The sequence below is a fragment of the Eurosta solidaginis genome, chromosome 4, assembly GCF_040869045.1.
Source record: "Eurosta solidaginis isolate ZX-2024a chromosome 4, ASM4086904v1, whole genome shotgun sequence".
NCBI lineage: Eukaryota > Metazoa > Arthropoda > Insecta > Diptera > Tephritidae > Eurosta > Eurosta solidaginis.
Window position 1 is genome coordinate 46447349 of NC_090322.1, and position 23989 is coordinate 46471337.

The window sequence follows — 23989 nt, forward strand, 5'->3', positions numbered from 1 at the left end:
GGGATTCCGGGGATACCAATAGCATTTTCATAACGAATCATGCATCCTTTTTCAAAAAAATCTACAAAAATAAAATCCGGACATTTATTTTATAAGTCCGAAAATAAAAGTTAAATCCGGACTTCTATTTTTTTAGAACAGAATAAAAGTGCGACCCCATAACTAAGATACAGTTCGTCCAATTGAAACAAATTGTTTACCAATTCATTATCGTAAACATCTGGATTTGAAACCTGTAGGGACACTACAATTTTTGCTACTAATAATAGAAACTTGTTATCGAAAAACCATAGCCAATTTTTGTTGCGATAAAGAAACTCCCCGAAGGTTTCGGGGAGTGTTATCACTGTTGACGGTCGTTTACCGGATATATATCCGGTATGTTCCGGTAACAAGCACCATTAAGGTACAAGCTCGACCATATCGGGGACGATTTAATATGACCACATTGAACCTTCTAGGCCATACCACCATTAACTTTTTCTGAAGGACTTTTATTACAAAAGGAATAACAATTTGGGTACCTGGCTATAATTTTTATAGGTTTCGATTTTTTTATTCCTGTAAAATTTGAAGAAATATGCATCCACATTGAATGAAGCTCTAAATATAACCTTTTCGGCTGTCTATGGAAATTTTTAATCTTTTTTCTCACGAAATGTTAATATTGTTCAGTTTTTCCTCAAAAATTATAAAAAAACGACAATAAAAAAGCGAAGTGAATGAAGCAAACGCGACCCAGAAGTAAGTGAATATTTTGACAACAAAAATGAGTGTTCGTGACACTTTGCGTCGCTATATAATACGAAAAAACGTAAGACAATCACCTGCAGTCACCCAGAGTCACTGAAGTGAATGAATGCTCTTAAGCCTCCATTACTGATACTTAGCATAGACTTGACTTGGCTTGCGAACTGTCACTTACAGTTCTGTTAAATGAACATTGCATGTTACTGATTACTCAAAACTTAACTTGACTTAGAAGTCTGTTGAATTTTGATTTTCTATGTAAGTTCTAAGTGACGTTTACATTTTGAGATGCCATTTGTTTGTTTCCATTTCATTTTGACATTTTGTCATACAAATTGACATTTATTTAAAAATAAATTTCAACGCTGATTATGATGCCAGATTTTATGCGCCAAGTGGAGTATAATCGTGGCTAAGTTGCCAAGTTTACGCCAAGTCAAGTCAAGTCTGTGCTAAGTATCAGTAATGGGGGCTTTATATGATACGAATTTGGTTTCACTTGGGTGAAAGTGACTCCTCGCGTCGCTTTGCGTTATACATAATAACGCCGTTAGGCCCGTATTATGTATGTCACCGTGAATGTTTGCGTCGCATTCACTCACATTCACATTCACCCAGAATTCGTATTTTATAACTTCTTACGTATTCGCGTTTGTCCTCTTACGTAGTCACTACGTATTCACTGAGACTGTCAAACCCAATACGTAGCCAGTATAGCCACTTATTACTTTTCTTATTTCGGAAAACTTTGCAGTGCAATTTTTTCGGAATAACTTCGTTTAAACGAGCTCGCAATATTGCAGCGAAACACCTGACAATTGTAAAAAAAGAAAACAGTGTAAATTGCAATATTGATTGTCTGATTATTAATGTTTTTAAAACCCGTTGCTTGTTTATTTTTAAATTGCGGTTGAATTTTGTATGTTTCTTTATCTGTTTCCCAAGTACGGCCGGCAATCGATTTGAGGATTTTGTTGTAGTCTTGCACTACAGCTGCAATTTTAGTACCATGCGCCTTGAAGTTCATACCACTATGGCCGTATGAGCTGCGCTCAAGCTTCCCTAGGCACAGCTTCATTGCAGTTGTTAACGCTACACTCTTTGTAACGTTGACCTGTTCTTTCTCATAATATAAAAGCTGAAATTTTTTACGACAAACAAAATTTCTGCTAAAAGTCGAGAACAGAGGTCGACTGCTAATACGCGTATACGCGTCCAAAAATATAGAGAGAGTGAAGCGAATGAAGCAAACGCGACCCGGAAGCAAGTGAATATTTTGACAGCAAAAATGAGTGTTCGTGACACTTTGCGTCGCTATATAATACTAAAAAACGTAAGACAATCACCTACAGTCACCGATAGTCACGGAGAGTCACCGAAGTGAATGAATGCTTTTATATAATACGAATTTGGTTTCACTTGGGTGAAAGTGACTCTTCGCGTCGCTTTGCGTTAAACATAATTACGCCGTTAATCTCCATTGTGAATTCATACAAGTGAAAAATCTTTCTATTCCACCATCATATGATGGAATTATAGAAGGTGGCGCATTGCGCATGTAAACATTAGTTCAGCTGTTTTTTATGGGCAATTTTTACGTCATTTTCCTTCAGCTCTTGTTTTTTCTCTTTCATTCGCTGAAGCAGTCAAGTATGACGTACATGCGAAGAACGAAGCAATTTTGAACTTGTGTTCTTCCATTGCCCTACCTACCTGTCAAATAATAGCTGCCAGGAAGGACGGCTGTCGCAAAAGGCCAGAGAACTAAAGACATGTTTATTTTTTGCTCGCTGTTGTTAAATTGGAATGCCATGAATTGCCCATATGTGTTTCAAATCAACTTTTCTTTTAAATTTCTCTACAGAAAAATCAGACTATATTATATATTCATTTCTAAAATCTTAAATCTTTACAGCCAATTAAGCAAACGTATTAAAATATGTAATAATGCAATATCCAGCCGTCTACAAAAGTGTTTGAAAAACACTATTGAGTAAACTATTTAAGTAATCGAACAGCGACTAACCTGGTGATCGAGGCTGTTTACTATTGTGAACGTTTTTATCAAACATTCGCTAATTGTACGAATTCACAATGCCTTAGGGTTATTCTATTGTGAACTGATACAAGAGGCGAATTTTTGAAAAAAAAAGTTCACAATAGTAAGCTGCCTCGGGCACCTGTTAATTCGTTATTCAATTATTTAAATCATTTTTTTATGTTCACCCCTATTCTGCATTTCGATTACGTTCCCGTTCTACGATCCGCTTTAATCAAATTTGGGTATTCTGCATTACGACGGAATCGTAATGGGAAGAGGAGGAGCAAATGATTTTTCGAAATTAGCTGTTTGTACGGAATGTGTGAACATTGGAATAAAATAAATTAAAGAAAATTTGTAAAAAACACTGAAAAACGTTTATATTTTATTATCCACGCCATTTTGTACAAAAAAAAGCAATAGAATATATTGCCGCCGTGTTATATTTTTTTGAGTGAAGTGCTTTCATAATTGTAAGTGTCTTTTTGTCGTTCTTTTGTCCAATTCCCTGCCGTGGCCACCAAGTTTTGTTAAATCGGATTCCTGCGCGAATATAGCTAACATTTTCTGAATTTTATGGATGCTAATTTCATTGCACTAGCCTAAAATACTTTAGGAAAATTTATTTATTCTTTCCGCAAGGATTGTTTACGTTTTCGCTTCACCTTCCTGTTGTTGTTGTTGTTGTTGTAGCGATAAGGTTGCTCCCCGAAGGCTTTGGGGAGTGTTATCGATGTGATGGTCCTTTGCCGGATACAGATCCGGTACGCTCCGGTACCACAGCACCATTAAGGTGCTGGCCCGACCATCTCGGGAACGATTTATGTGGTCACATTAAACCTTCAGGCCATCCCCTCCCTCCCCAACCCCAAGTTCCATAAGGAGCTTAGGGTCGCCAGAGCCTCGTCTGTTAGTGAAACAGGATTCGCCGCGGATAGGTGAGGTTGACAATTGGGTTTGAAGAAGCTATATGATGCGCTGGCAACCTGAAGGGTTGCGCTACACAGCCCCTTGAATCTGGTATTTTAGTCGCCTCTTACAACAGGCATACCTACCGCGGGTATATTCTGACCCCCCTAACCCGCTGGGGGAGCTTCACCTTCCTCTACTCTGGCAGCTTGCCTTGGCATATAACTGAACCATGGTACAATTACCAGGTAGAAGCATTAGCGAAAATGCAACCCTCCCGTGTATTTTGTTGTTGCCGATTGTACATAAACTGTAAAACGTTCTTTCAGTTTCTTCTGTCAAAAGTGATGGAAAAAGAAAAATGTCACATGTAATTTTCGTCAACAAAGCCAAAACAAAAAAAGAAAAAAGTTGGTTTGCTGATGAAGCTGGAGGAAAAAGGCATTTTTAATGGAAAATAAAGGTAATTAGCTGATTTTTAAATGATATATATTTAATTTATTGTTATTATTTATTTACATATAGCAGCTGAATCACTTCTTCAACGTTTCCAGCGCATCAACTCTTGGTAATTCTATACGGCAACATGACACTGATAATATGCGTCCATAAATATCGAGAGAGATGTTAAAAGACGCGCATTGACCTCGACAACAATAATCAGAAGGCGGAGGTAAATTATTTTGTGTTGGACAAGAGATATTTGCAAAAGAAGTTGAAAATTTTTAATTGAAAATTTTCATGTGCGCGTTGTAATGTTGATGATATTGGTACCCACAAAAAAAATTGTGGACATAAGTGTTTTGCGCAGATATAGTTTTGGTGTCCAAACCGGTGTTGGACCCACCCAGATTAATTTTTTATAAGAGCGGCCGAAGGCCGCCAGCGCAAAAATACTATGGGTCCCACCCCGGACTCGAAGCACTCCGGGGTCATTTTTCGGTTTTTTGGGAATATCTTTTGAACGAGATAAAATTTTTCTTTTCCGCCTTTGGATTATTGTTATTGGATTTGGTGCTGCAAGTTATCTTGCACTCAAAGAAATGGAATATGATAAGAAATTTATAGATTTTCTGTCGAAACGTTTATATGATCGCATCACTTCAAGATTATCACATGGTATATGTAATGGTGATCCAGAGCAAAGGTATAGTGGTTTATTAAATTTATCATTACTTATGGCCTTAAAAGATGTGGCGTTGTCTAGTGCCTCAGCATGTACTTCTGCATCACTGGAACATACGTGCGATTGGAACTGATGAGGATTTGGCACATAGTTCAATAAGGTATACGAGTTTACCGTACTGAATTGTTTAGTTAATTTGAAAGTAATTTATTGATAAATTTTTATAGATTTGGTATTGGTGGTTTTACCACCATTGAAGAGGTTGATTATATTACCGATACCTGCATCAAACATGTCGAACGTTTACGTGAAATGTCACCATTGTAAAGTGGCGCTTTGCTGCCACTTGTTTTCGCATACAACCCCACGCTCACACACGCACTCACTGGAAGAAACTATTTTTCCCTTTTTGATTTTATTAGTTTTTATTTTAAATTTCATTTTTCGGTTTCCTGTTTGTACTATAAACTTTTGTATATGTTTTAGTTCACATATTGAATTATTTTTAGTTTATATTTGTACAATAAAAATGTTTTACACTTTTTTTATTTAAACTTAGTCCTTTTTCTAGTCTTTAACTTTGGTTACAATTTTTCCAGTTTTTGTTTTAATATTTTCCGATTGCGCGTGTAGCGCGGCGGCCGGCTCAATTCAAACTCAAAAAACTGTAGCAAAATACTGACGCTTCAAAGCGGCCCTGCCGCTATGCCAAAAGTGCATAGCGGTAAAATCGCATGATGCAGTGGCGTGATAGAGTCGAGTAACGGAAGATTCAGCCAATCAGAATTCTCTCCGTCATTCGACTCTCTCACCCAGTAACACCAAGTGATCAGTCTTGCCACATTCTTCTTTAGGCTTTACTAGGGTTAAGATATAAATTTATAAGAAAATGAAATATGTAAAAAAATAATGTTTTTAGTTTGAAGTGAACCGTTACTATTTATATGCTTATTATTAAATTGAGTAAATATATATTTATTAAGTATTTCAATTTAACATATGAATTTTGTACATTAGGCCGTATTAAGAATTAACATTAATAGTTTGTTTAGTTTGGCCTTCATTGGCGTGTTCTTAAAGTAGGTTTATATTTAAAGATTATTTTCGGCTATCAATTTAATTAATTTTTTGTATACGATTTTTGTGTACAATTTTTTCAATTTTATTAATTTCATCAAAAATTTTTACATTTGGTCCATCGATATTATTTATTATGTAGGGACCTTGATATATATTTCTATGTTTATTTCTCGGTTCTGTTTCTACTAAAACCCTATCATTAATTTTAATTTCTAAAGGCTTAGCCGTTTTATCATATAATTCTTTATTTCTAATTTTATGTTTATTAATCAAATTTCTTGCCATTTTATGAGATTTTTGCATTCTATATTTTAGTTCTTTTGTATAATTTTCTACATTATAGATCGGATCGATTTGTTTCTTTTGTAATTCATGTGGCATTGTAGATTTTCTGCCAAATATTAATTCGAAAGGAGTAAATTTATTATCAAAAACCGAACTACTTGTAGTATTATGTAAAAATGTAAAATACTTCAAATACGTATCCCAATCTGAATACGTTTCATCTAGATATGCACGTAAATATTCGTTAAAGACTCTATGGTTTCTTTCAACAGTACCAACAGTTTCGTGGTGATAAGCTGTTGAGAAATCATGATTAATTTTTAAAAGTTTTGTTAATTCCGAGAATAATTCATTTTTGTATTCCGTCCCTAAATCGGATCTAATGGCTCTCATTGTACCATATGTTAGTATAAAGGTTTCAAAAATAGCACATGCGATAGTTTTTGCTGATTTATCTGGTACAGCTACTGTTACCAGGTATTTAGAAAAGTCACAAATCATAGTAACAGCGAACTTGTTACCATAGTTTGATTCTGGAAGTGGACCTATTGTATCGATAATCACTATGTCAAATGGTTTACAGGGTGTTGGAGTAAGGACAAGATTTTCTTTTGTTTTTGGTCTCACTTTATTTAAAAGACATTTATTGCAATTTTTCACAAATTTCGCTATATCACGTGTCATGTTTTTCCAGTAATATTTAGTTCTTAATTTGGCATATAACCTTTTTGTTCCGCAATGGCCTCCTAACAGTGGATCTTCGTGATAAATTGTCATAAGTTTTTGTTTCTGTTCATTGTCTGTTACGGTCTCTACAGGGTCCGTCAATATTATTTGTAATGATTTTAAAATTTCATTTCCGCGGATTTTAAAATTCGTAATTGAAAAATTATTGAAAAATATATCATTTTTTGGCCATTCTAATTGTTTAATATTGTGATTGTCGGCTGCTTTTTCCAGCCTCGAAAGTAACTCATCTAAATTCGTTATTTCGTTAGCAGTCACGATATTAAGTAAATTATATTTTTTATGTTTTAAATGCGCATAAATTTGTAAATTGGAGATCTCCTTATGTTTATTATATTGTATTGTTGATTTTACTCGTGGTATCTTTTTTGAAAAATCGTATGAAAATTTATCATAAACTTGTACTTTATTATCGTTAGAGGTCGTATCATTTAAACTTATTTTTTCATTTTGTAATTCTTGTTGTTTAGTTTGTGATCGCGTTTTAACGGCTAAAACGTGTTTTGTCGAATCTTTAATCTCGTCTATACTTATACGCGAAAGAGCATCAGCCACAACATTCGATTTTCCTTTAATATATTCAATTGTAAAATTATATTCTGATAAATCTAATCTGATTCTAGAGAGTTTCGAGGAAGGATCTTTCATATTGAATAGATAAACTAATGGTCTATGGTCTGATTTTACCGTGAAATGTGTACCGTAGACATACGGCCGAAAATGTTTTATAGCAAAATGTATTGCTAAAAGTTCTAATTCTATGATTGCCTTTTTCTGTTCGGCTTTATTGAAAGATTTTGATGCAAAGCAAATCGGTAAGTCATTATCTCCATGCTTTTGGCTTAATATAGCGCCACAACCACTCTTAGATGCATCTACAGTGATAATAAATTCTTTTGAAAAATCAGGGTATTGTAATAATTGAGGAGACATTAATGATAATCTTAATTTTTCGAAAGCATTTTCGCAAGCATCATCCCAAACAAATTCAACTTTTTTCCGATTTAGACGATTTAAAGGGGCTGCCAGTGACGCAAAGTTAGGTATAAAACGCCTATAATAATTTGCAAATGCAACGAATCGCCTAACAGCGTCTTTGTCTTTTGGCTTAGTGTATTTTTTAATTGCGTCTATTTTTGAGTCATCTGGCAGCAGGCCTTTGGAGGTGCATTTATGGCCTAAAAAAGTTACTTCAGAACGAAGGAAATTGCATTTGTTGGGATTTAACTTTAAATTGAATTTTCTGCAAGTTTCGAAAACTTTTTCTAAATTTTTGAGGTGATGTGTCTCGCTACATCCGATGACGATAACATCGTCAATGTACATAAAAGCTTGATTTGGCGAAATGCCTGAAATGCTAATGACATCATACGTGAAAAAGAGTTTGGTGCTATATTTAAACCGAAAGGTAAAACTTTCCAACGAAAAGCTCCTCGATCTGTACTGAAAGATGTAACGTCTCTAGAATTAACATGAAGTGGTATTTGGTGAAAACCAGAAAAAAGATATAAAGTCGAAAAATATTTGGCTCTGCCAAGATTGTCGATTGTCTGCGATAAGCTTTTTGTTGACTGCTCTGAAATCAACGCACATACGGTAAGACTTTTGGCCTGTAGGATCCTTTTTCGGCACCAAAATTAAAGGGCTGTTATAATTAGAAAAGCTGGGTTCTATTAAATCATTTCGCATTAAATTTTCGACTTGTTTATTAATTTCTTCACGTTGTGTATATGGTAAACGATAATTTTTTATATAGACTGGATTTTTATCAGTTAAACGTAGCTTTTGTTCGTAAAAGTTATTTAAAGTCATACGATCACTTTTTAAAGCGAATACATCGGCATATTTTAAGCATAAATCTAGTAATTGTTTTTGAGCATAACCCGGCATTTGATTTTTCAAAATTTTCGTTAATTCCTCTAAGCGTTTTTGATCTTTTGAAGTTTCATTGATTTTGTAGACATTGTAGTTGGTGATATCTTCCGTTACGATATTGCAATTGTTGACATGTTTTACTTCGTCAGTAATATTTAAAATTTTTATAACTGGATTATTTGTGTCAACAATGCACTTTGCCGTAAAAACACCATTACAGATTTCTTGCGAGTCTACAAAAACAGGATTATCGCATTTTGGTAATTTAAATAACCGATAAACTTCACATCTCGGAGGAATAATTAAAGAATCGTTACTTGTGCCGTGTAAAATTGGTATATTTGCGTTATCTAATCCGGTATTAATGGTTATGCTATCGCTTGCGTAATTAATAATGCATTTATTAAATTTTAAAAAGTCTTTGCCGAGTATTCCGTCTGAAGGTATATTGAAATCGTCGTTAACTACATGTAAAGTATGCGGTATTAAGAATTTATATGCAATTAAGTTGGTTTTTAAGGTTCCTAAAGTTGAAATTGTTTCAGGCGTTACGCCTGTTATGTTTGTTATTTCGTTAGTATTAAAGTTACAATTTTGAGATAAACTTGAAATTTTGATTAAAGAAATATCTGCTTGAGAATCTACTAGAAAAGTACATGGTTTGTAGGAATCGCTACATTGAAGTTCAATAAAATCTGAATAATTAAGGTTCAAGCAGTAGATGGATTTTAATATTTTTGAAGAAGATTCGTTTAATTGTCTAAATCGTGATTCCGATCCCCCAGTGTTCGCTCCTGAGGGTCGTTCACGTTTAAAGCGCGTACATTGGCATTACTTCGTGAATTTGAACGTCTATTATTATTAGCCAGATCGTTACTACTACTAGGCTGATTGTTTCTATTAGTGCTATATCTGTCATTATTACCTCTATTAGAATTATTGTACCCGTAATTATTATTGTTGTAATTATTTCTATTTTTATTGTTGAATCTTGCGTTTGGATTGTTGTACCTATTATTGAAAATATTACCTCTATAATTTCCTCGAAAACTATTTTGCCAATTACCACGAGTACGGAATGCTAGTACTTGTCTTTCTTTTACCTCATTATTACGTTCGACTATCATTTTTGCAACTACGTCTTTTGAATCACTGAAGGTAGTTGAAGCCAGGATGGATTTGACCAATTCTGAACGAGTGTTCAACCTGCACACATTCACTGTTTGCTCTACGGCCATTTCATGTGCCTTGGCTTGTGTCATACCTTCAATAATCAAAGAACGTTCCAATGCGTCGGATAGTTCTTCAACGCGCTTAGCAAAGTCTGAGTAATTATTATTGATGACATGTAAAGACGCGATTTTACCAGAAACAACTTTCGAGTTGTCGGGTTTTATTCTATTTCTCAAGGCAGTCTTTATGTCATCGACTGAATTTATTACGGTTGGTAATGCTTCGCGTGCTTTTCCCTCAAGTTTGGATTTCAAAAATGCAATAAAAGTACTATTTAAATTTTCATCTGAGAAGATTTCAATTAATTTTATTTTGTCGATAAAAGATTCTAATGCCAGTGGATCGCCGCTGTAGTTGTCCCTAATAATTGAGGCGCAACTGGTAATGAACACCTTTTTCTGTTCTGAAGTTGCCATGATTGAAATATTGTTATTCGATTTTAAATCTGAAGAATTATTTGTTGAAGGCAAATTAGAAGAATTTGAAGTAGAGTGAGAATTGGAAAAGTCAGTTCCTGACTGAAAATTGGAAGTGCTAGTTAGTAGGTTGTCTGAATTATTAGACGAATTTGCTGAAGGCTGAGTGTTTATAATATTAGTTACTGACTGAAAATTTGAAGTATTATTTTCTGCGATATCTGAGTCATTAAATCCTAAAAAATCTTCTTGACGAGCTAGTGAACACCTTCCTTTAGGGCTTGATTTATCGCTGGAATTGCCCTCAGAATCGGACATGTGTTTGAAACAGGGTAATTTTATTGAAAATTATTTTAAGAGAAAAAATTTTGTAAATCAGGTAAATATTTTGTAAATATTATTTGAAAATCCGGTTAATATTTGTCGCGTTTGGTATGAGTTTTATAAAATGGTAAGTCTGGTTAAGAAAATTATATAATTTGTTTTTTTTTTGAAAACAAAGGAACATCCGGTCTGCGGATTTTCTCTAAATTATAGGCTAGAGAAATGCCTACCCCCCTTCCGTGCCGAACTTAGTCGGACTTACCGACTGTCCCCCACTAGGTTAGCCCCGCTAGCTAACCAATGGACAGGCTGTCCTAAAAAGGACACTTGGTCTGTGGTTTCTCGCCCCCCAGAATGGGCTTTGCAAAAGGAAATAGGCAAGCGTGTTCCGGTTTTATTTATTTTGTGAAAAACCGAAACAGGCTGGTATATTTTTTTTTTCGGACTATTGGAAAAAAATATAGAAAAACCGCACTTGTTTCCACAAGCCTAACCAAAATTTTATTTTTTTTTTGTTCGAATATACGGCGATGTTTACGACCACATCGCTTTATATTGAAAGTATGACGTATATTGTATCACGGACTCACCGCTTTCTATCAAAAAAAAAATCTTCTATTATATTGCGGACGCACCGCTATTAATAAAGCTTCCAAACCGTTTCACGAGAACATGTATATATATAATATCTACAGCAAACGAAACGCTTTGTTTAAGTTGTGGTTGATGAAAATATTTTAATTTTTTCCATATTAAATTCATGTGGTTTATGTACATATACGAAGGCAAAAATTTCATTTTATGGCATTCATATTTAAAAAAAATAGGGGAGCTCAGGATTTTGTGGAAGTGGTCATAGTGTTTACAAACTGGTGTAGTACGTTTACACCAAAACGCGAAAAATGTATACTGCTATGCATTTGATACGTCAAGGCTAATACGCGACATTAAAACCCGAAGTTAATTTTTTCCTCATTGTCAATGCATAACAAAATCAAAAAAACAATTTTTTCAAATGACGAAGAAACATTTTTTCCTCAATATCTAATGCACAAAACTCTGAACTGCCCTAATGTGTATACATTTTTTTGTTAGGTGTATTTGCAACAAGGCATTACTTCAAAAATGTTTAAAAGATGCTTAAAACGATTTATTAAGATTTAAGAAGCGATAAGTTTTATATTTCAAATTTGTAATATTTGAAATTTTTCATCCAAACGCATTATGTACGCTTGCGGACAAAAACACGAAAATATTTGTCCATATTTTACAACTTGGAAAGTTCCAAAAAAAATTCCAAATTATTTCATAAACGTTTATTTATGAGAGGGAATGGCTGTATATAAACAATTTTATTTTATTAAGCCTCCTTCGTTTAATGTGTGCATGAAATTCTGAATTACTTCAAATGTAAATATATTACAATACATAATATTATTGAAAATATAAACATTTTCTTTTATAAAAAGTTTCTATTTATCACAAACTCTTCAAACGACTTCAAGAAAACTTGCAGAGATAAACGATAAATATTATATTACTATTATATTAATATTAATTGACTATTTATCAACTTTAAATTATTTTCATAAGCGTTTGTGTGGAAAAGAGTGTTATTAATTGATTGGAAATAAAAGATTTATAGTTTTAAAAGCATAGAAAAAATATTTTTATAAAAATCTTTGTTTTAGCAAGATTTCCGCTTACGATAAGATATATTTTAAATTGACTTCACGTCACCCGTTGTGTTGGTATAAATTTGGTCGTTGATAGGTTTGGTCTCGACTTCCTCGTGGCTCATCTCCCACTTCTTATCTTCACCCGTACTTGTTTCTAATTCTAACATAGCTAACGCTGGTGTTCACGCTGTTCACAGTGCGATGATATTTCAACATTTAATTTGCATTTCACATGATGTATTTTTTTTTTTTGGTTCTTATTGTTCGCAGGCTAATTTATTTGTAATGGGCGTAGTTTGATGGGCCCATAATTTAACAATAGGGTCGATTTTTGCACCATTTGTAATTTTAGTTTTTCACGCAATTCATAATGCGAAAGCGTCGGCTTTATAACAAATGTTGTTGTAAGCCGCAAAATGTATGAAAATGTTTTAATCGTAAGTAAGAAATTAGCACGTGGCACACCGACTAATTGTTCCAATTCTTCTAGTGCATTTTCCGGTGCGATGGAATAATTTGCAGTCACCACTGCTGCTCTAGACTTGCTTACACTGTATTTCTAATAAAGAAGAACTTGCACTAACTTTTTATAATTTTTAGCGCACGAACGAAAAATGTCACGGTCGCCATGTAAAGTGGCGCTTTGCTGCCACTTGTTTTCGCATACAACCCCACGCTCACACACGCACTCACTGGAAGAAACTATTTTTCCCTTTTTGATTTTATTAGTTTTTATTTTAAATTTCATTTTTCGGTTTCCTGTTTGTACTATAAACTTTTGTATTTGTTTTAGTTCACATATTGAATTATTTTTAGTTTATATTTGTACAATAAAAATGTTTTACACTTTTTTTATTTAAACTTAGTCCTTTTTCTAGTCTTTAACTTTGGTTACAATTTTTCCAGTTTTTGTTTTAATATTTTCCGATTGCGCGTGTAGCGCGGCGGCCGGCTCAATTCAAACTCAAAAAACTGTAGCAAAATACTGACGCTTCAAAGCGGCCCTGCCGCTATGCCAAAAGTGCATAGCGGTAAAATCGCATGATGCAGTGGCGTGATAGAGTCGAGTAACGGAAGATTCAGCCAATCAGAATTCTCTCCGTCATTCGACTCTCTCACCCAGTAACACCAAGTGCATACATGCATGGTTGCATGTGGGGGTGATGCCAGCTATTTTAGTTTTTAGTTTTATTTTTAGTTTTTAGTTGGCTGGCACTACATGCCGCTACACCATTATGGGAGATGGTGCTAGAACCAATTGATTTGAAAAATATCCAATGGTCGCAAAATTAATTTTGTTTATGAAATATAAATAAGGGACCGTTTTGTATTGTATGTATCTTTTAGTGTATGTATTTATATTCCAAAGCAGTTTAATGTAAAGTGAGATACAACTTTTTAGGAATTATATTGTTCCTATTTTATCTGCCTAAGGTCGTTATTTTGTAGTATTGAAATTATATTGGGAAATACTATTGCTAAATGTTTTTTGTATTGGACCTTATTTTCAATACATGTCTGTATGAATGCTAACGTTACTGTCTCCAAGAGATGTTGAAAATTTGGGATGAGATTGTACATAAAATGCTGAGTTAATAGTATGTTCATGAATAAGTACTGATTTTTTTTTAAATTTCATGTATTTTGTAAAGTAAAAATTAAGTAATTTAGTAACCTAATAAATATCGAAGATACATATATACATAATAACGTTTAACGTTGGAAACTCGTTGTGTCGGCATTCGAGGTGCAGATTTCTTTGAAGGATATGTACTCCATGTCTTTAGATGTAATCTTTTTTAATTAAAAAAAGCACGGGTGTGTTAAAAATTTCAAATGAGTCACTATGCCACAGAACTTTCGGGTTCAGCGCCATTGCATGGTTGTTTTGATCCAATTTTTCTTTTGGCTCCTCTGTTCGGAACCGATTTCGCTTTCGGTTTAATTTTTGGATGCTAGTTCGGTTGTAGTACTGACTTCAATTACGCTTCCGGGTTTTCCTTCTGGCTCTAGCCAGGAGGCTTTTGTAGCAATTTCGGCTTTAGGTTGGATCTGGTATCCGTACCTGCTATGGCAAAAGTTTGACTTGGAATATTTCCGTTTTCAACTCCAGTATAGGTTATAATCCAGTTTTTTTTCTTGTCAACATATGGATGATATAAATAATCCAAAAGTAAATCTATAGCATGTAAAACATAATTGTCTAGCAATATTTTCTCTTCGCAAACTGTTTGTGGCCCTGATAAGGGCCGCTTTTCGTTGGTATAATTGTTTAGCATTTTTTTTCTCTTTGTTGACTAGTATATATACTTGTATATACTTGTATAGCATATTTTCGCTCTTTGTAAACTAATGGTGGCCCTGAAACTAGGGGAGGTTACTGCGTCTGGGTTTCACAGCTTATTCGTTGTACATCATGCATATCCGTTTTTGTGCTGCAGCTGTTCCGTGCCAAGTATTGGCCTTTCGCTCCAACGGTGTCACTTAAGAAAAAGCGAACATGTAGAAGGGACTTTATTATTTATCTTTCGTCCTTCCTTCACGTTGTAGCGGCGAAAGTATTGTCCGATATTTTGGTAGATAACTGTAGGAATGACCGTTGGGGACGATGAGACAACTTCCGTTTTTTACAAACTCTTGATTAGCACTGCTAAGTCATACATAAAATTATATTATATTTTTTATCTTACAACATTCGGGAACAATATTTACATCAAAGACGGTAAATATAGCAATGGAGTGGAGTTGGGCATCAAATGAGCTCCCACAAAAAGGTCACAGGCCTGAAAATGGAGCGGAAAAATTAAGCCATTTTAGGGAAGCTAACGCCACAAGCTTTTTTCCAATTTTTCCTCTTCCTTGATCTTGCGGGGTAATTCTTTACTTTAGCTCACAACTGCAAAAACTCGTGAAAAAATATCGGGAGAGTTGTCAAAAAAATGTGTTTTGGACTCAGGACGACGAATCCGAAAGCGAAAATTAAAAATTTTATTTCTGTCAAAAAATATTCCCAAAAAACTGAAAAATGGCACCGGAGCGCTCCGAAACCGGGGTGAAATCCATAGTATTTTTGCGCAGGTAATAGTCTAGTTGAGGGGTCGACTGCTAATACGCTACCAAAAATATCGAGAGAGGTGTCAAACGACGCGTCTTGATTAGTAGTCAGTATTAATAATCTGAAGGCGGAAATTAAAATTTTTAATTCGTTCAAAAGATATTAACGAAAAACCGAAAAAAGACGCGCGGGTACCTCCGAAACCGGGGGTGGTATCCATGGTAATTTTGCGCAGAACACCTTTCTGAGTTGGCGGCCTTCGGCCGCGCTTTTAATAAATTACCATGAGAGACCAAATCTATATCCGCGCAAAACACTTTTACCCACAGTTTTTTTTGTGGGTACACAACACCATCAAAATTACAACAGCCACATGAAAATTTTTACTTTGTAAATATATCTGGAAAGAAATAAAATTTTCAATTTCCGTTTTCGGATTCGTGGTCCTGGGTCCAAAGCGCGTCTTTTGACACCTCGCCCGATATTTTTGGACGAGTTTTAGTAGTTTTGAGCTAAAGTAAAGAATTACCTAATAAATTTTCACATCAATAGTAGCCGTGTTTTTTAACACGCGCGTATACGTTTCGTTTGCGCGTGTTAAAAAACGCCTATCTTCGCTTAGATAATGCTTAGGAGACCCATCTAGCGGCTGTGGTAAAACAACTAGCTACAGCAACAGGGTGTACCGAAAAGCGGAGACGCAACGCTCTGATGGCCATAGGGTATAACATATAGCTGAATCAGTTGCGATGAATTGTGGACACACATATAATACATAGAATTAGTGTACAGGGTGAAACAAAGACACATATTTCAGTTACATCTGAGTATAATGCGTATTGAAATTTAGTAGGACAAAATTTATGCGCAGCAATTTCAGAGGTGTATTTATAGTTTGTCTCTTAGCAGTCAATATAAAGTTTAAGCGTAAACGGATATACGCGTGTTAAAAACACGGCTAGTAAATAAACAAAAAATGTAAATATAAACAAAGTTTGGTATTTTATGACCACCTTCGAATGAAAAAGCATGAAAAATGCAACTCTGATGCTTTTACCTGGTTATTGTACCATGACCTGGTTATTGTACCATGAACTGAACCCAACGAACAGACACAAATTATAGCTGTCTATTATAATGGAATCAATAGCCGCGGCATTATTTGTGGAGTTGGAAAGCAACACATACGAAAATGGCCAGGCGAGAATGGAAAAGCAAATATTGCGGGATTTGTGTAATCCATTTGAGATGAGTGACCAATTGTAAGAAATTTAACTTAAAAGTGGTAAAGTTTAATTACTTATTTTCTTATTTAGGTTAAAAAAAAACTCGACTTAATAAAGATGCTTTCAAGTATGTGTTAGATACTTTTGCGGGGCAAATACGTGCAAGGACTTCGACTTCGACATCAACATTTTGTTTTTGACCTGGAAACATATAAAAAACAATAATCATCAAGCCTTTTACGTTTCTCAACAAGTTTTACTTAAATTTTTTGTTAAAATTCTGTAATAAAAAAATAAAAAGAAAGTATTTTTCCGCCAACTAATTTGTAACTTTTTTTTTATATTTATTTTAGTTTGTAAGAATTAATTAATTAATGTAATACAATCAATAAAATAAACACAAATACCCCACGAAAATGTACAGAAGGCTTTTCTATAAATACATCTGCCAAAAAAAACTAACGACTACCTTGAAAAAACATCGAGTAATTTGTCAAAGTATGCGTTCTGACGGCTCTTATTAATATATACTCTTTGGTTTGTAACTTAGAAAAGAAGATAGCAAAAACAAATAAATGGATATTGCAATTTAAAATTAAGGGTACACTCAGTGTTGCTCTTCAGCTGATTTTATTTTTTTCATCTCACTGGAGTTGGCATTGTTAAAAGGAGATGGCAAAGGCAAAATGCACCCAACACATTGCCATATTTTCTTACAACACACAAGAATTGCATGGTTTTGTGCTTTCATTCTATTCCATTCGCCTACAGCACGCAGATTTTGACAATCTGAACAAAGGTATGTTGTTGCTGTAGAGATGAACAACCAAAAGTGTGATCTCTTATCTGTCAACTGCCTGACAGGCTGTTCAATATGGCTACTTTTCAGCGTTTTGACAGGCTGTTCAATATGGCGGCGCCTATCTTCAGCGGGTGATAGAAAGAGATACAGAATGAGACAGCGATAGTCAAATACGAATCAGGTGATCCAATCACTTTGGAATTTTGACGTTTATGCAGAAGAGATCACACTTTGTCAACATTCACAATGCTGCATACTGTGCTTATCATTGTGAATGATATCATTCACAATGGTGCTTATTACGGGATAATTGCCGTCTTTCAGTGAGTTTTACAGCTCCGGCTCACGCTCAATTCTCACGGGAATGCTCTGGATCATTGAGAAACTTGAAAAGCAGATGTGAAATTTTTGCACACGTGAAATATGATAGCCAGATGTCGCCCCTGCTTTTCATTTAACCCATACGGCGAAAGGCTTAGCAGCGACATCTATTTTTGAAAAAGTAGATATATTAAAGGCCGCGTTGCCAACCTAAAAAGAAGTAATTAAATTATCTGGCTCACAAATTGAACCAGACTTCTATCTGGATTTATCTGGCTCAATTCGTTGTTGTTGCATTTACTTGCAAAATTATTTATCTGGCTCAGGATTTTGCCACCATGATAGCTAATATGAACGACTGTCTATCGATAAATGAAATACGATAAATTGCTTCATCGCTAGTTCAACAGCAGAAGGTTTATTTGGTAAAATCCAAACAAAATTTGGCTCAATCAATAAAAAGTCAATTGAGATAGTTTACTTATTATTCAATAACCATTTTGAACAAGTAATGTTCGACCACGATTTAATTAAAGCTGTTCGGGAGTATCCTTGCCTTTATGACAAAAGTAACAGATCTGCTATTGAATTCAATAGATGCTGGAGTAACGTAGCTGAGGAAACAGGAGTAGAAGGTGAGATTTACGATAATAAATGCATTGGTGTAGTTTATAAACTTGCTAATTATTTTATTAATTTTTTCTCCTCGCTTGACATATGTCCCGTTATTTTTGGACGTGTATTATTAAATTATTTAATACTAACGCGCTTTTCTGTTTTTAGCTGTGCCGAAACTAGAGTAAAATTTTCCATTAGTGTTCCTCGCTTTGAGAATAAAAATAAATAAAAGTTTGTAGAGGGATCCTCCTAGATGCCAAAACTAAATATCTTCCGGACGCTTTTTGTTTTTGCACAAAAAAAAAAGAAAATTATTTTTGACTGGGAAGCTCCGCCCGTCACCCCGACGGAACCCCTAATAATTTATTTTAACTCCCAACTCCAAACCAAGACGGACCTGATCCAATTCTAGTGAAAAATTTACAGTTTTGTGACTTATTTTTTATCGGGTGCTGAAAATGCCAAAATTTTAACAATTTTATCGTTAATGGCGCACTAATGGAACAGCCGAAACTAGGCAGTGGTTTTAAAAGCCTTTCCTCTTGTAGCATGATGGTGTCCTGTAGAGACACATTACATGCAGGACATAACATGTGTATTTTGGGTTGATTTTTGATAAGTAAGAGTTTAACCTATTGCAGTGTCCAGGTCGAAATTGTGCTAGTGACGTACGTCTCCGTGGGGCGTCTGCTTACCTCAACAGCGATTTTCGGCTATTTAGCTCTGAGAGCGGGGTTCACTGGATCTGAGTGTATTTCTGCTTGAAAAACCTGCGAGCAAAAATTGTCGGCGTCGATGTACAATCTGTAAACCGCATAAGAAAATGTTTAAATCAGTTCTCTAGAAACTCAACCCTATAGTAGTGTTCAAGGGCCAAATTTGAAGTTCGGTACATTGTGGGAGGTATATTGTGCCAAGTCATTATTAGGCTGAAGGCAGGGCGAAAGCTGCGGGAAGATGGAAATCTTTTTATTTAGCAACGCTTCCCATGTGTACAGTATTATTATTGAAAACGGTAAAAGTACCGGCAAAGTTTGTAAGCTTTATCAAAGATAACGCTTCACGCCTAGCATAGATTGTTGCAAACCCTGCTAAGGAAAAGGCCAGGCCGGCCACACCTCCGCTGAAGGACCAGGTGGTAAACGAATTAAATTCATTTCGTTGCTATTGTTGGAGGGCCATAATCGTTTAAACGTCAATTGAGTAACGCGTGTAATGTGCAAGGAGCTTCGTACAATTTTTTTTTATGTTAGCAGGTTTACATATGTATATGCGATATATTTTTTGTAGCTAAAACTCATATATATATAGCTAAGTAAACTACCTATGCAATTTTAAATTACCTATGCAGTCGAGAGATGTCAGTCACGCTGGCGTACACTTCGGGATCGATATGTAAAGGAAAATAGAAATTATGTTGAACATGATCGCCCAATATCCTGGAAGTTAATGAAACAAATGGATTTTCTAAAAGATTTTATCGGATCAAGGTATGTAAAATGGAAAGTGAACACTATGTAAACAATGATACAGACTACATTCTATTCTAGGAAGCCTTGCTCAACGAATCATAAACGGTCAACTTCTCCAAAAGACGATATGTTACGGAGAGATAGTAAAGATTCCGAGGATGACGACTGCTTCAATTCTAAAATGTATAATAGCGAAGAGCAGCAGGAGGCTAATAGTACCTCGCAAAAAAGAGTATACGTGGATTACCAGAATGATGGCGATAATCCATTGGAACACAAAAGGCATATTGTTGAAGCATTCATTGAATCTTCAATAAATGAACCTGCTATTAGCCATTCATTTGAGAACGCCACCACAACAAGAAACCCGATTGAAGCGCAAACAAAGTTCGATACATTGATTGATACTTTGAATGGATACATAAAGGGTCGTATGAAGGAAAAGCCAAAAGACAGTCATCATCATTTTTATGGTTTACTATCTACGTACTTTGCTAAGCTACCAGTGAAGGAACAAGATAGGTTAAAAGCGGATATACTTCTAATGGTTTTAAATAAAACAAAAGACCTTTAGATACTTTATGTACTTTTTAATATGCCAATAATTTTAATTTCTTATAACTATAACCAAAATGTAAACCAAGAGTCGCCAAATCCACCGCTTGTATGGGTTGCAGTCGAAAAACGTTTATTGTTGGAATGGAAAATAATACAGATTTCTTTAAGGGTCTGTACGCACTAAAAACTTACGCTGGCTCAATTACATAGACTGTAAAATTTGTTGTGTGTTCAGATTGCTTGCTTAACAGTTGGACAGTTTGTGCGCAAGTAATATGTTTTGGTAACGTGCCCACTGAAGAGCATGTAGTGAGCGCGCCACCACTTACTAGTCAAGCAATTGCCACTGGCATTCCACAAAAAAAAAAAAAAAATTATGCGCATTTATAATCGCCATGTTCGTGTATGTAGTTGAATATTCTATACCTCTGAACGTAGCTCCTTCATAGCATTCTTTCACAACTGAGTTTGTTTTATTTCCTTTTGAGTTGAATGTCGCCACTTAATCTCACTCTAGTTAAGATGATCATTCCAATTATATTTTTAAAAATTTATGGTTAAAGTTGTAAGTGCAACTTTAAAAGTAGTTTGGTACACACATTCGCAATTACTATGATTTCAGACATTCAAACCAAAACTCGCAAAACAATTCGATCTTCCACACAATATTTGATATAGGTTCAGTTACAATTGAAACTAAATCCCAAAAAATGTATTTACTAGTGATGATGGCCGATCGTTAAGACGGGAAGTAAAGAGCCACATATTAACAGAACTAGTTCAATATAAGTCAATCCTTTTGAATGTCGCGCTGTGGACCGCAAATCAACTTTAGATTCAATATCGCAGTCATTAGTATCTAGTTGATGATAATTTTGTAGGTCATATGAATGAGATTTATGCGAAAGTTCAGGGAGTACGTGAACGGTGGCTACATATAAAAATGTGCCAGCTGAAAAAAGCATTGCTATACCTGTTGCATTCAAGGAGTTAAGAGTATTCTTTTGCTCTTGGCCAATTCCGAAATAGGTAAGTAGAGTTAGTAATGGCGCTGATATAGAAAATATTAAAAGATGTTTACGTATTTGTTGATGATCGATTTTTTCGTGCAAAAGAAAACTAACTAGACCAAAGGCGGCCGGCGCCTTGTGAATCATTATTGCTAAAAACACTACTATTTCGACATCCTGATGAGCAGTTGCTGCTGCAGCTCCTAGTGCAACACCATCGGCGGCAGCATGCACTACAAGTCCCAAAGTCGCAGTTATGTTGCTTTTACTTTTTCGTTGTGATATCTGATCCACAAGCAACATAAAAATGAATCCTAACACAAGTGATAAGCCAATGGTTTGGGAGAAATCGGATCCATCTGGATGGTTCAAATTATCTGAGGATGGAGGTACTGGCGGAGTTTTTACTTCTGTTGGTTGGGGTTTAACCATATCCACATAAAGTGCCCGTATACCTTCAGGTATAATAACGGTGAGTGCGGTGCCTACCAGTAATCCTGCCCCTAAAACCGTTACAAAATTCAGTTTTGTCTCGCTGAGCTTCATTACCAATGGTATCATGCCTGCCACGTATGAACCGACAAGCATCACTATAACCAGCAGTACAAGCATGGACGTCCCATTGGTCATTTTACTCTGCTTCCTTTCTATTTTTCTGTAAGAACGTGATTCTTTTTTACTTAATATTACTGGAAAAGCCTAATCCTTGGCAGGATGAACACTTGAAGTTATATGATCAGTTTGGCTGATACCAAGTCATTCGCTTTGTATTATTTTTGTAAATTTCTTACTATAATACAAGGATATGATTTCCACATTGTTTAGTGAGAGATATATCAATACTTTTATGTTTAAAACGCTTTATTTATCAATGGTCCGCAGATTTGTTTATTTGCCAAGTTGGAAAGATATAGAGCTAGGGAGCTGAAAAAATTATCGGTAGTGAGCTAGTGCCATTAGATATCGCACACCTTTATTAGGGCCTTTCGAAAAAAAATTTTTGATTTCTGCGTATAACCAGGCGTAAGGGATTTGTATAAACTTCCTTAACCCTAACGCCATAGTCGTAACCATACCCACATCCATAACTATCTCCAATGTTATTGATTAATGGTGCCTTAACCTAAAAATCGTGATAATTTCATAAAAATGAAGGAAACGCAAAAAATTACACACATATTCTTAGTCATAACGTATCCAAACAATGAGTAAAATCTACAAAAAGTTATTGAATTCACAAACTTAAATATTTTTAGGTTATGGATATGGCGAGAAACCAAAAACCAATTGGTTGGCTATGGTATGGTTATGGCGTTAGCGTTATGGTATAGCACAATTAATCGATTACATTGATTTCCATAAGGTAGGTTCGATCAGCTGTTTTATCTGGTTATGGTTTTATGGTTATAAGTAACCATTAATTGGCCCTTAAGGCCACGCTTACACGTCTCCTAAAGGCTGTGACACAATGACAATTTTCATATAGATGCGTTTAACAGAGGCTTATGCATTGCAATAACATCGCCACCATGGTTCAATTATGTACAGGTTGGCTCATCTCATCAGCTGATTTTATTTATGTCATTGCATGGTCGAAGGGATTGTCAAAAGGAGATGGCAAACTCAAAATGAACCCAACACATTGGCAACATTTTACTTACACATACAAAAACTGCTAAGTTTTATGTTTCCATTCCATACCATTCGCACCAACACCAATACACAGATTTTGACAATTTGAACAGACATATTTTGTTGCTTTACATATGAGCCAATCTGTATATAGTTGAACCATGCATCGCCACAATCAACCAAGATGTTGCGTTTGTAAAGAGCGGTACGCAGATCACAAGAAAGTAAAAATTCCATATAAAAAACGCTCAAGAAATGCTCAAGAAAATTCCTTGTGGTAAATTTTCTTGATGTAGTACGCAGTTTACAAGAAATTTAGTACGCTACTTTACTACTATTTTCCATCAAATTTGCATACGGCAACACCGGTTTCCGCAAGAAATATGTCAAGTGCCATATATTTCTTGAAGAAAAAAGGTAAACAAACTGGAAAAATAAGATATACGCAAAACGCAAAAAGCGCATAGCGAATTTCACGGCGGAGGAGAAACGGGCACTTATAAAGGAAGTGACATTCTTTACATTTCTTTTGTTTATGTGCTCTTCTTGGTTGTTTCACTATTCACCGTGGATATTTAAACGTCAAAATTAGTTCCATACTACCATTTTTCACGCAAGAAAAAAGGCTAAATTTTCCTTGAGCAATTACTTGTGATCTGCGTACCGCTCTTAAATATGAAGGAACTTCAGACTTGGCAATTTAAATTTATTACGCCTTGCCCATTCACATACAAAATTTCGCGAAGCACTGTTGTAAACATTCTCCTTATACAACAAAAATACTTGCTAACATATTTTGTGTCGTATTCGATTGTTATATTGCAGTTTTT

The 23989-nt window shown here is 35.0% G+C and overlaps 2 protein-coding genes and 1 long non-coding RNA gene across 3 annotated transcripts; 2 read left to right on the forward strand and 1 right to left on the reverse strand.

Moving 5' to 3' along the window:
- Positions 1-16659: 16659 nt before the first annotated feature.
- On the forward strand, positions 16660-16948 carry LOC137249848 (uncharacterized). Its single transcript, XR_010952570.1, has 2 exons — positions 16660-16782; positions 16837-16948. It is a non-coding gene; the product is annotated as an uncharacterized lncRNA (long non-coding RNA).
- A 1244-nt stretch (positions 16949-18192) lies between these two features.
- On the forward strand, positions 18193-20539 carry LOC137247876 (uncharacterized). The gene is made up of 3 exons (XM_067778812.1): positions 18193-18504; positions 19839-19977; positions 20038-20539. Exons 1-3 carry the CDS (start codon positions 18381-18383, stop codon positions 20531-20533), a joined length of 759 nt encoding a protein of 252 aa, XP_067634913.1. The 5' UTR covers positions 18193-18380; the 3' UTR covers positions 20534-20539.
- Zip102B (Zinc/iron regulated transporter-related protein 102B) lies at positions 20529-22420 on the reverse strand. The gene has a single exon (XM_067778811.1). It carries the CDS (start codon positions 22155-22157, stop codon positions 21237-21239), a length of 921 nt encoding a protein of 306 aa, XP_067634912.1. The 5' UTR covers positions 22158-22420; the 3' UTR covers positions 20529-21236.
- Between the last annotated feature and the right edge of the window lie 1569 nt (positions 22421-23989).

Excerpts from the sequence above, each read along its gene's own strand:
- LOC137247876 (XM_067778812.1), top strand. The coding sequence starts at position 18,381 with ATGTTCGACCACGATTTAATTAAAGCTGTTCGGGAGTATCCTTGCCTT. Across the intron at positions 18,505-19,838 it reads TGAGGAAACAGGAGTAGAAG|TCGAGAGATGTCAGTCACGC; the intron begins GTGAGATTTACG and ends TTACCTATGCAG. Across the intron at positions 19,978-20,037 it reads AAAGATTTTATCGGATCAAG|GAAGCCTTGCTCAACGAATC; the intron begins GTATGTAAAATG and ends ATTCTATTCTAG.
- Zip102B (XM_067778811.1), bottom strand. The coding sequence starts at position 22,157 with ATGACCAATGGGACGTCCATGCTTGTACTGCTGGTTATAGTGATGCTT.